This window comes from Cololabis saira, chromosome 16 (assembly GCF_033807715.1).
Source record: "Cololabis saira isolate AMF1-May2022 chromosome 16, fColSai1.1, whole genome shotgun sequence".
In the NCBI taxonomy this organism is placed as follows: domain Eukaryota; kingdom Metazoa; phylum Chordata; class Actinopteri; order Beloniformes; family Belonidae; genus Cololabis; species Cololabis saira.
This window is the reverse complement of record NC_084602.1, coordinates 33,145,784-33,159,251: the sequence shown is the minus strand read 5'-3', so window position 1 is coordinate 33,159,251 and position 13,468 is coordinate 33,145,784. Positions and strand designations below refer to the sequence as shown.

Here is a 13,468-nt window from a genome sequence, read left to right as displayed (position 1 = left end):
CAGTGTTAGTTGTACTTCCAACCTGGAAACTATCACAGCTCTCGACATTCAATGATACCGTGAAATCCAACCATCATTGTTCCCCATCATGGTACTTGTTTTAGTCTTGCGAAAGGAGCATGCCACAGTTTTCCTGGTAGGATTTTCCAGCCTAATATAATGTGGTACATGATATTAGATGGTGCACGGACACAAATACCCTTATTTTTGCAGTATATGCAAGTATTTCCAATATCGGAACACCTCTTTAATAAATACTGATGGAATTTTTACGATATCGTCCATCATTTTGACAAAGTCCAGCACAACCTCTGATGTGGAGGTGGTTTCTTTCCTATTCAGTTTTGTAAAGATCATTTAAAGCTTCTAAGAAGAAATACAATAATATTCAACATTTATCACGCACTACAATTTTGGTTCCCTTGGGATTACTTTTTATTTATTTTTGACATTTTATTTTTGTAGCAGACTACATATAAATGATGTGCCTTTTTCAAATTCAGAGTATAGATTAACTAAAATACTACAATATATATAATGGATGGATTGTAATTTTATTAGGCATTTAACCTTTTATTTAAACAAAAAGCTGACCTGATATCCAACTCGTATTCTCAGAACTATAACAATAAACTGTGGACAGAAGCACGATTAGTAACAGTTGTGCAAGCCCGCCTGCTACGGGTTACAGGCCAGCGCTCTCATTGTGCCGGATAAATGGCGAGGGTTTTGTCAGGAAAGGCATCAGATTTGAAACCTTTACCAAATCAATATGCGGAACACGATGATCCACTGTGTCAACCCATAAAAAGGGAAAACCCAAGAGGAGTTGATATTGAACATTCAGTTGTAAATAACACTCACAAATATTCCCTTCCATAAACTTAAACTAAAGATGCACCCCATCATAAAAGCTGAGCAATTCCACTTAAGGTGGGCATCAAACTGACATCAGATGTCTAAACGTCAGTTGCAAAACTGACCCCTGCACCGGGAGTAACTTTCAGCTGCATTAGTGCGTGGCATGAAACAAAATGTACAAGTTCTGGAAATGCTGAAGAATACACTCGGATACACCATGATGCATACACTTCCAGGTTCAACATGTTACACATTCAGAGTAGGCCTGTGTTGAAAAAAATCGATTTCCCAATTCTAAATCGATTCTCATAATAATTCCTAAAAATCGATTCATATGTCTAAAGATCGATTTTTTTTATTTTTTTTTTTCTTCTTTTATTTATTTATGTATTTTTATTTTCATCATTACAACTTTTGGTTATTTTTTTGTTTATCCCCAAAAAAGGAATGTTTTGTTGGACACGAGAATAACTGGTGCCATGTTTTTGTCTTTAAATATGTTTAAAGGTATGAAAACATTAAAGTGTTAGGTTATAATTGCATAAATTGTCTATATTTCATTACTTTATATACTGTCTTGGGGTTACATTTGCAAAAAATGCTAAAAACCAAATGCTCAAAAATTAAAAACCAAAATAAACCGAAAATGGAACAAATAAAAACGGAATGTGGGAAAAAATAAAACCGATTTCATCCGTCTCTGTTTCCTCCCTGGATCTGTTTGGTAATTCTGACCCACATGATGTTTCTGAAAGCAGTTCTATCAGCATTCTGGGAGCTGATTGGTCCTTACAGCATCATTAGCTGCCAATACTTGCTGTTTAATTTCAATATAATACTAGTAGTAATATTTTGCATAACTACAGTCATATAATTCATGCAACAGCTCAAAAAACAGTTTTAATAACACTAACCCAAATCAATATCGGAATCGAATCAAATCTTGATAATCGATTCTGAATCTTAAGAATCGGAATCAAATCGATTCTTGACATTTGAATCGATCCCCAGCCCTAGTTACACATTCAGAGATGGTCTCCTGCATCCTCTGGTTATCAATTTTTGGGTGACTGAGTACTTTCTATTATCCTTCTATCATCAATAAGACATTTTCATGCAGAGCTGCTGCTCACGGGATATTTTCTCTTTTTGAATAATTATCTCTAAACCCTGGAGATGGTTGCGCTGGAACACTCAAGAGCAACCCCTCCTGCATCAACATATTCCAAGACCCTTTTGACAGGTTTCTTCCCCATACTGACACTCAACAAGTTCAGCCATTTAAAGATGCCTAAATCCATTTAACTGCTACCACTTTAAAGATTAATTTTAAACAACAGCCACAAGTGACCAAAGAAAGTGTCCAGCGAGTTATAGAAGCAAAGTCTCTACCTGAAGGTGTGGACATGTTTTTGATGAACCAGATATCGCATGATGTTCCTTAGGGCTGGGGATCGATTCAAATGTCAAGAATCGATTCGATTCCGATTCAGAATCCATTATCAAGATTTGATCCGATTCGATTCCGATATTGATTTGGGTTAGTGTTATTAAAACTGTTTTTTGAACTGTTGCATGAATTATATGACTGTAGTTATGCAAAATATTACTACTAGTATTATATTGCGATTCAACAGCAAGTATTGCAGCTAATGATGCTGTAAGGACCAATCAGCTCCCAGAATGCTGATAGAACTGCTTTCAGAAACATCATGTGGGTCAGAATTACCAAACAGATCCAGGGAGGAAACAGAGACGGATGAAATCAGTTTTAATTTTTCCCACATTCCGTTTTTATTTGTTCCATTTTCGGTCTATTTTGGTTTTTAATTTTTGATAATTTTGGTTTTTAGCATTTTTTGCAAATGTAACCCCAAGACAGTATATAAAGTAATGAAATATAGACAATTTATGCAATTATAACTGAACACTTTAATGTTTTCATACCTTTAAACAAATTTAAAGGCAAAAACATGGCACCAGTTATTCTCGTGTCGAACAAAACATTCCTTTTTTGGGGATAAACAAAAAAAATAACCAAAAGTTGTAATGTAATGATGAAAAAAAAAGAACACATAAATAAATAAAATAAAAAAATTAAAAAAAAATCGATCTTTAGACATATGAATCGATTTTTAGGAATTAATATGAGAATCGATTTAGAATTGGGAAATCGATTTTTTTCAACACAGGCCTACTTGCAACATCTTTATTTTTTTTTCAATGCGTCCTTGACTTTTAGCCTCTTAGCTGTATGTTTGCTTTACAAAACCGGACATGTTCAACTAGGTGCAACATGTCTATGCTTCTTCTTATCACCACATTTATGTTTGTTCACAACCAACAGTACGGCCCACGGATACCAATAAAACTACACTGCGTTTGCTCGGTTTTCCCCCTTTCATTTTAGAATATGAATAATATGGTTTTACTATTCATATCCAATATGTAAGTCAGTCTTAATAGAGTTCACAGACTTTTTTTTCCCTTACCCTAAATGAGAACTGGCCCAGATGTTTTACCTTTAATTATCTTTCTCTGAGCTCAGTTAACCAGATGTCAGCTGCGGTGGAATTAAGCCATTAAAGTGAAATCAATCTTCTCAACATAAGAAAGAACACCACCATATTTGCCAAAGAAGCCAAAACAAAGTTTTGATACAAAATGTTCATGTGTATTCAAGCTAACTCTGACGGGCCTCGGTGAACAGGGAGAGCTCTGTTCAGCTTCCCTCTCAAGGATCACTTAAAAAGACCAGGAGCTGCATAACCGAAGAGAAGATAACTTTCTTAGAGAGTCCTGAGAGCTCATGCACTGGGAGGACACCGGGTGACCTTCAGTGTGGAGCAAAAACCAAAAAAAGACAGCACAGAGGCCCTACTTTCTCACTAAAGGAGGTGTGGAGCAGAGAGACTGGTTTACTTTGAAGAAAAAAAAAATAATTGGCCGGGGCCACCGTCCCCAGTGCCTTATAAGGCAGTGTTTTTATCCAGCAAGCACATTGAAACTGGGATTGCTCTCAGACAAGCAGCTAGGCTCGTCTGAGAGCAAATTCGCCAGTTCTCCGGAGTCGGAGCGGCGTCTCGGGCCGACTCTCTGACGACGCCACGCGCAAGGGTTAATTCCACCTTAGCCACTAAAAGGTTCAGGACGTGCTACAGGCAGCACATGACACAGCAGGAAAACAAGCAATGCAGAGACACAAAGATCCTGCAGAATAGAGTGAGGCGGTCAACGCTCACTGAGGGGAGGGGTGGTAAATATTGAGAGAAATATAAGCAGACAATAGAGAAAGAAAATAAATACATGTCAGCAGATGGAAGAGAAACAAAAGTGAGCAGATAAAAGACCCAAACAAAAGCAAAATAAGGACGCTATTAAAAGCTTTATGACTTTGTGGCAAATAAATAACATGACAGACTATGAAGAAACACCTAGGGGACTAGGGCTGTTTGATTTTGCCCAAAAATAAAATCTCTATTTTTTTCTCTCAAAATCCGATTTTCGATTACGATTACGATTATTTTGTGAATTGACAAAAGGCAAAGAAATGATTTCAAATATGCTGTTTTTTTATTGAACATTTGCCCCAAAATTAATGAATAAAGTGCAAAACTCTGTAAAATAAGTTGAAAAAAAGTTTTAAAAAATATAATAAAATATAAAGTTTTATCTCTGAAAGAAAAATCAGCAAATCAGCACTTGCAAACATACAGTAAGTTATATTTCCAATTAAAAAAATTTAAAAAAAAAAAAAAAAAAAAAAAAAAAAATTAAAAAAGAAAAAAGTGAAAAATCGATTTTACGAGTTTCACGTTTTAACATCGTTCTAATTACATAATCGCGATTACGATTTAAAATCGATTAATCGAACAGCCCTATAGGGGACTATTCCAAGAGATGGTCTGGAGGACATCGCTCCAGCTCTGAGCTACACGCTTGATCTGTACTTAAGTTTTCTGGACATACCAGGTCTGCTCCAGAATCAGAAGACACTGGACGAGAGCTACAGTAAATAAATACCTGCAGTGTGTTTAACAACGCAGAGGGAGGGGGGGCAGAGCTGTACGCCGAGAGAGAAGCAGGAAAAAGGAGATAACACTAAAAAGTGAAAGGGGAAAGTGCAGTCATTCGTAGGGACTTTGAGCCCCATATATAGCTGCCAACTATTTACTCAATGAAGTCATTTCCTGCAGGAAAGCAACTTAAGAGACTTGCAATCAAATGTCCACATTTTTTTAATCTTGAAAATGCCCCTTTTTGTGCTTGCCCTCGACAATCTTTCCCCGTGCTCGGAAACTGCCAAGAAAGCTTAGCACTACAGTCAGCAGAGGACGTGCCAACTAATGATCACTACAGTTCGCACTACGCAGGAAAGCTGCTTCAGGTTACACTTGATTAATGCTAATAGAGCCAGCACACTGATTTAGAGTTTTTGTAACCACAAGATATGCCTGCGAGGGCAGTATCTATGTGATCTGCAATAATTAGTCTGATATTCTTATAAATTTGTAGCAATGGGGAGTTTTTTTCAGACAAAAACATCTGTTTTCTAGAGTTTCTGGACAGTTGCAGGAAGCCCTCTGTCAATCTTCTAGATCCTCAGCCCGCCCACCCAGACCTAAGTATTTTCACTTTTACGTTAACTATAGGGAAAAAGATTAAACGAGTTACAGAGTTTCTTTTTCCAAGCAGTTGCTGAGAGGACTTAATAAAAAAAAACAAAAAAAACAGCTTCTTCTGATGCATTTCTGGCCGTTGCTAAGCTACAACAACAGGAGGTTTGTGATTTATTATTCAGTGAAAAAATAAGACTATGAGCAATTATGAAGGCACTTCAAGTATGTGTTTTCACTCCACCTCCAAAACAAAACAAAAAAAAAGAAGAAGGAGGAAGGTCTGAGTCCTCACGCTGATTGTGTCCCCGTTTGAATCCCACCCCGAGCAGCAAAACGTCATGATCCCGGCGACAGAAGTGAGGCAGCTAAAAATGGAAAACTGCAGCCTGTTCTCCCCTACGCATGCTTCCCACTCAACTTTAGTCTGAAACACTCATCACCTCTCTCTTCCCTGCTCATATCCAGGAAGTGAACACAACTGGCATTTAAGAGTATCATCTGGGGACTGTTTTTGGTACAGACCGGGAACATTAAGAACATTGATGGGGACTTTGGGGGAGATGGGACCTTTATAAAAGACAAGAGAGGTGATGCTTTTTAAGATGCAGAGGGTTCGCCCTTTGTCAGATCCATCTTTTTAAATGGGAGGAGAGACACAGAAATACACCACCCCTTGAATGGATGCAAGTTCACAGCCAAAGCAGGCGGATTTGTCCAAGTTTGAAAATATCTTGTATCCAGGGAGATGTAAGAAGTAGCATGACATTAAGCTTCCGGTCCTCTTTAAGTCAAAAGCTTACTGGGAAAAAAAGGTGTCCATAACAAACTGACACATTATTATTATTCTATTTTAAGATTTTTGGGATCTTAAGTGTCAAAGGATCTTTCCAGTTTAAGCTTAAAGTTATACACTGGTGAAATGGGAGGATTTTTCCACTGCCTTATTGGGCACAACAACTCACAGGGCAATATTTCTTCAGCATGCTATACTTCTTTCATGGCTCAATCATCCCAGCGTCAGTTTTTTTGCCAAGCAACATAACTTTTTATTAAAAAATGTGGGGCTTATGCACAAAGAAGAGAACCACCGTTCGTTGGCTTGCAACTCACACAAGCCAAGAGGCATATGACTGTATCAGCGAAGGACATTTCACATACTGATGCAGATTCTGGCTGAATTTAACGCTCTCCATCAATCACCAGGACAAAACCCATCCACAGCCGGCCTCCTAATCAGCCCGCACAGCCCTTCCCTTTCATGGCATTCGCCAGGACGACGGAGCAAATCATCACAAAGTCTGGAAGCAGGTGAGTCATCGTTTGACCATTTGCATGTCAAAGACTGTGTTTTACTTTTATCTCATGACACACATGTATATGTAAACAAAGACGGTTCAACTCCAAAATAGAAAACTAAGAAAGCCATGAGTTATCAGGACTTTTGGATCACTATACCTCATAGGGGGAAAAACACGGTGCAGCACAAGGTCAGTTTCTTAAGGTTTAGGCAAAGCTGTGCAAAGTAGATGAGCTTTTTAAGACACAGGATTAGAGGTCACACATGTAATAATAATAAGAGTACTGCATACTGATCATACAAAAGTAAGAATACTACATGTAATTGTGTATTTGATGAGCCTCCTTCTTGTTGAGCACTTAATTTAAATCAAAATACATATGCAATATATATATAAATACGCTATTTATCAATGTCAAATCCAGAAAGCCCTCAGCAAGTGGACTAATAGTTTCCCCCAGACTAGCTGTGTGGATCCAGCAGCGGTTTCGAGGGCCCAACTCGGACCCGGAAGGGAGTTTTATCCCGGAAATATTGTGCTCCCCGAGCACACCAAGGTGGACATTGTCCACTGGCTAATCCTAATCTGCAGACACGCTTCAGAGAGCCCCGAACTGCACTGTCTGAACTCCGTCTTAACCATTAATGAGGCCTGTCTGAGGCACATCCAGCGTGCGGGTCTCGGTCCGGCGGCTGCCTGCTTGTTGTTGCATTAGGGGGGGGGGTTTAAACAATGGCACACAGAAGCTAATCAATACTGGGGTACTTTGATGGGATGTGGTGCAGGTGCAACACATGCAAAGTGTATCCCAATTAGGGTTGCCAACCGTCCCTTGAAAAACGGAATCGTCCTGTATTGAGCTGAAAAGGGACGCACTTTGTCCCGTATTACTGTGAGAGTCAAAAAATAAAATGGCATTGAGCTGTTGAGTTATTTTTTTCTGTTTTACTACAACTGTAGCCTACAGTCATGGCCTTTGAGGCACAAATATGTTTACAGGTTTTCTACAGACTTTCTGTTTGCACTTTTGTTATTGCATTAAAAATGTGCACTATTACAAAAGGGATGTTCTGCTTTCTATCTATTGTTTTATATTAATTTATACAATTTTAAGTTAAGCAGGGAATGCTCGAGCACTAATAATTTCAAAAAACAAATCACAACTTTTTTGCTAACCCAGCTTAGCAACTAATTTCCAGAACTTCTCTGCACATCCTCATCAGATTACTGTTTTTCTAGTAATTTAGCTTATTCTCCTTAGTTGTCCTATGTTTTACATATCTCTGTAGATATTGTTTGTTTCATTATAGGACAACTCGACAAGCCCTTATGGGTTTTTTTGGTTCCTCCTGCACATTTTTTCTGTTACATTGTATTTCTTTTTTTGTTGTTTCCTTTTTTTTCTACATAATGTTTGTCTGAATTTTTGGCGGTTGTATATTTTTTTTATGTGCAAATAAATAAATAAAATGTTTTTAAAAAAAATTAAAAAAGCAGGACAGGTTTCTGTTTAAGAGCTCAGAAGAAATACAAGAGGAAAAAGTAAGCTATGTCCCCATAATGTGGCATTGAGCTGTTGAGTTTATGTTTTTTTTTTCTGTTTTACTACAACTGTAGCCTACAGTCATGACCTTTGAGGCACAAATATGTTTACAGGTTTTCTACAGACTTTCTGTTTGCACTTTTGTTACAGAATGGATGTTCTGCTTTCTTTCTATTGTTTGATATCAATGTATACAATTTTAAGTTAAGCAGGACAGGTTTCTGTTTAAGAAAGATACTTATTTTATTCAGTTCATTTTCTTATCTTGTATTACAGTGAATTGCTGGATAATAATGTATTTTCCATGTGTTCCTGGCATTCAAAAATATGCATCTAATTCAATTCAGGTTCGACTCAAATAGTTAAAAAATCGTTTCACTCACAAAAAAGGGGCTAAAGAAATTTGCCAGGAAGGGTGAAGGCAACCGGGTTGATGAGGTGTCCCTTCTTTATTTTTCAGGGAGTTGGCAACCCCCCTAGTCCCGCTTGACTTACTCACCAGTAAACTTTCAAGGTTGAGGGGGGACTTGGGGTCTCGGATCATGTCCTCCAGCTTCTTCAGCCGGCTCTCCATCCTCTTCTCGGCGCCCAGCGACATGGCTGCAGCTCGGGAGTGGCCCTGCAGCTAGGGTTGCCACCTTTCAGAAATAGAAATAAAAGGGACACCCCGATTTCAGCAGTGCAGGCGGCAAAAAGAGGGACATCCCCAAAACTTCTAAAACACATAGAAATGTATGTATTTTATATGAAAAACCAAAACGCTTTGATTTAAAGTGCTTTAAAAGCATTGAACTTGCACGACTGTACAGACAGCCAACCATACTAGCAACTGAAATAGCCTCCTCTGCTCTGTATGTCCACATCAGACCAGATGTAGAATATATCCTACAGGTGATGGTTGGAAAATTAGAATATGGTGTAAAAGTTAATTTATTTCAATAATTCAACTTAAAAGGTGAAACTAATACACGTATATTACATAGTCTAATTACAGGCAAAGCAAGATATGTTAAGCCTTTATTTGTTATAATTTTGATGATTGAATTGTTTATTGATTTCATAATATATTCTAATTTTTTTAGATTTTTTATTTGGGGTTTTTATAAACTGTGAGCCATAATCACCAAAATTATAACAAATAAAGAGTTGAAATATCTCACTTTGCATGTAGTGGGAAATAACATTTCCCAGTTGAATTTACCAATGTATCCATACATGTATCCATGTTTTTATTTGTGTGTTTCACTCATAGTGACATGATCATTTCTACCATTAGTCTTATTTGATCAGGAGTCAATACAAGTTGTAAAAACAATATCCCATTCACACTCACACACACTTATTTCTTTTGTCTTTATTCTTTATTATCTATATATTGCATTATTAGTTTTGCATCATTAGTTTGCCTCTTTAGTTTGCCATTTTTGTCTTCTTCCTGCACCGTATAGTATTTATATTTATATTGGTCTGGCTTTTATGTAGCATCACGTTTTATTCTGTTTAACATTTTTTTTAAAAGGTATTTATTTTATTTATTTATATATTTCTTGTAATGTTTTTATTATTATATTTTATTGCTGTGGACTGATTATTTTTTAGCCTTAATCCTTGAACTTTTATCATTTTTTTAATGAACTATATTGTATGTCAGTGTGCATTGGTCTCCCAGTTTTTATTTTTTTGGTCTCCCAATTTTTATTTTTTTGGTCTCCCAATTTTTATGTTTTTGTTTATTACGCTTATTTTTCAGTCAAAATGTCAAAGCACTTTGTATTTCATGTACCTGGATTAAAGGTGCTATGTAAATAAAAATGTGATTGATTGATATTTGATATTTTCTTGTATATCTTTAAAACTGTGCAAAACAATAATCTAAACTAAACTAAGTTTTGCAATATATTCAAATTTTCCAACCCTCACCTGTATATTATGACATCAATAAATAAGAGCATAATACAGGACTGTCTCAGAAAATTAGAATATTGTGTTCTTTATTTTCTGTAATGCAATTTAAAAAAACAAAAATGTCATACATTCTGGATTCATTACAAATCAACTGAAATATTGCAAGCCTTTTATTATTTTAATATTGCTGATTATGGCTTACAGTTTAAGATTAAGATTCCCAGAATATTCTATTTTTTTAGATAGGATATTTGAGTTTTCTTAAACTGTAAGCCATGATCATCAATATTAAAATAATAAAAGGCTTGCAATATTTCAGTTGATTTGTAATGAATCCAGAATGGATGACATTTTTGTTTTTGTAATTGCATTACAGAAAATCACAATATTCAAATTTTCTGAGACAGTCCTGTATCCATACATGTATCCATGTTTTTTTTTTTTGTGTTTCACTCATATTGACATGATCATTTCTACCATTAGTCTTATTTGCTCAATACAATCAATCAATAACAGTTGTAAAAACAATATCCCATTCACACTCACACACACTTATTTTTTTTGTCTTTATTCTTTATATATTGCATTATTAGTTTTGCATTATTAGTTTGCCTCTTTAGTTTGCCATTTTTTGCCTCTTCCTGCACCGTATAGTATTTATATTTGATATTTTCTTGTATATCTTTAAAACTGTGCAAAACAATAATCTAAACTAAACTAAGTTTTGCAATATATTCAAATTTTCCGACCTTCACCTGCATATTATGACATCAATCAATGGTTTTAGCTTATTGATTTAATTGAGTTAGGTGTTATATAAATAAACATATTTTCTTGTTCTTCATTTAATTTCAATTCTTAGTATTTTATTTTGTGACGTTTCCGGTTATTTTCACTATTTTTCAATTTTCTACGTTTTTTTTGTTTTTGTATTTGCCTCATTTAGTATGCACTTATTTATCTTTAGTTGTACTTGGATTTATCTTTAATCTATCTGTTTTTGGTTATTATTTGTTATTTGTTGTTTTTTTCATTTAGGAAAATTCATTTTCTTTTTTTCATGGTTTTCTGCTTATTATTATCATCTTTAGTTTTTATTTGTCTTGTTTTTCTTTTTAGTTGTTGTTCTTTGTACTTGTTATCTACTTTGTTTTATTCTGTTTAAACTAACATTTTATATTGTACTGTAAATGTTTTATAGAAATGTATATTTGTACTGTTGGACCCCAGGAAGAATAGTGGCTGCTGAGGCAGCAAGTAATGGGAATCTGAAATAAATAAATAAATCAATCAATAAATAAATAAGAGCATAATATGTGTCTGTATTGGTTCAATACGGAAAGTAACTTTTAAAGCCTGAATTATGGTTCTGCGTTAAATCGACGCAGAGCCTACGGCGTAGGGTACGCGTCTACGCCGTAGCCTCTGCGTCGGTGTAACGCGGAACCATAAATCAGCCCTAATTCCCAAGCCTACCTGCAGCGCAGGGTCCGGGTTCACATGGGAGCCGGGCCGGATCCCGGCTAATGGCCGCCGGCCTGGAGCAGCAGCACCGCGGGCAGAGCCCACCCAGCAGCACCAGATACTTCCACCGAGGACACACACACACAAAAGGGAAAAAGGGGGAAAAAAAAGAGGAAAAAAAAGGGGGAAGAAAGTTTCCCTCGCTTCGAAAGCCGTTTACATCCGAGCAATTAAACGCTCTGCTTTGGTTTTTTTTACATTGGAAGATGATAAAGTTTGAATTTGGAGATTGCAGCAGCAGCAACAGGCGGCGGGGCGTTTTCTCTGCAACCCCCTTCTCCTCCCCTTTTGGCCTCTTGGAAATACTTTTGGGTTTTTCCGCAAGTTTGTGAAGGGAAAACTTCACCCCATCCAGCAGCAGTCGGAGTTTGTACTTTATCCCCGCTGTTGCCACAAAGTCACCCGAAAAAGGGCGACGACGTCCGTGTTCTTCTCCCGCGCAGGAATCTTCAGCCAGCAAAACACGCTCCTCTCCAAACCTCTTCCTCCTTTTTCCCCCCTCTCGAGTAGAAGATATTTAGTCGTATCCTTAAAGAAAAGTCGTCCGGCTGGCAGCTGAATTCTTCAGCGCGCACTCACATCTACTCACAGAAACACGGAGGCTGCGCTCTCTCTCTCCTCCTCTCTCTCGCTCTTCCCCAACATCAACACAAAAAACTACATTACCCAGAATGCATCTGTCCGCCACTCAGCGTTCATGCGTGAGGTGTTTGAGGAAAAAAGTGTTAAACGGTACTCAAAATTTAGTAACGTATGCTCATTTGGCAACTCTGAAATTGAAACCACGGAACATATTTTCTCCTCTTGTATTCTGGAACCAAGTGGAAGAATGGTTTAGACAAAAGAATGTAGCCTATCTGTTGAACTCAAATCAAATGAGGTGGGTAGAGTAGCCAAAAATTGTACTCAAGTAAAAGTACTGTTACTTCAGAATAATATGACTCAAGTAGAAGCAAAAAGTAGTCATCCAAATAATTACTTGAGTAAAAGTAAAAAAGTACTTGGTGAAAAAACTACTCAAGTAGCCTACTGAGTAACTGTTGAGTAACATCTGATTTATTTTTTTTAACAACCATTCAAACAGACAAAAGTACAAAATAATCATCTTCAGGCAAATTAAATCAATAAAATAAATTAAAATTAATAAAAAATTGCTTAAATTAAAATAATCTTAAAGTAAATTTAAGTACTTTAATACATAATAAAATAAATAAAATGATAACAGAATAAAAAAATAAATTAAGCACAAATAGCACAAAATTTCAAGCCTTTGTACTTTTCTTTTTTAACCAGGCAGAACTAGAACAAGCCCATGAACTCATAGAAACTCTGTGTGTGTTTGAGTCTGTTTTTATGTGACAAAACATGCAAAAACAAACATTTTTCCCAAAGAATCACTCAGTGATGTCATGAGATTGACGCGTACGCGGATAAAAGGGATAAAAGAAAAGTAACAGCTCAACGTAGCCTAATGTAGCGGAGTAAGAGTAACAGTTTCTTCTTCACAAATCTACTCAAGTAAAAGTAAAAAGTATAGTGATTCAAAACTACTCCTAAAAGTACAAAATTTCCAAAAACTTACTCAAGTAAATGTAATGGAGTAAATGTAACTTGTTACTACCCACCTCTGCATGTATAACATGTATGGAGTAGTGATGGAAAAGAGACAAGATAACTTGCCGACTAACACAATCCTCATAATGGCCAAATTCTACATT

The 13,468-nt window shown here is 36.4% G+C and overlaps 1 protein-coding gene across 1 annotated transcript in view; it reads right to left on the bottom strand.

Annotated features, from left to right (window-relative positions):
* Positions 1–12,367, bottom strand: part of LOC133462074 (rho-associated protein kinase 2-like) — a 74,217-nt gene extending 61,850 nt beyond the window's left edge. The window contains 2 exon segments of the mRNA XM_061743191.1: positions 8,821–8,959; positions 11,703–12,367. Coding sequence (XP_061599175.1) covers positions 8,821–8,919 — 99 coding nt within the window. The 5' untranslated portion in view covers positions 8,920–8,959; positions 11,703–12,367.
* Positions 12,368–13,468: the final 1,101 nt, after the last annotated feature.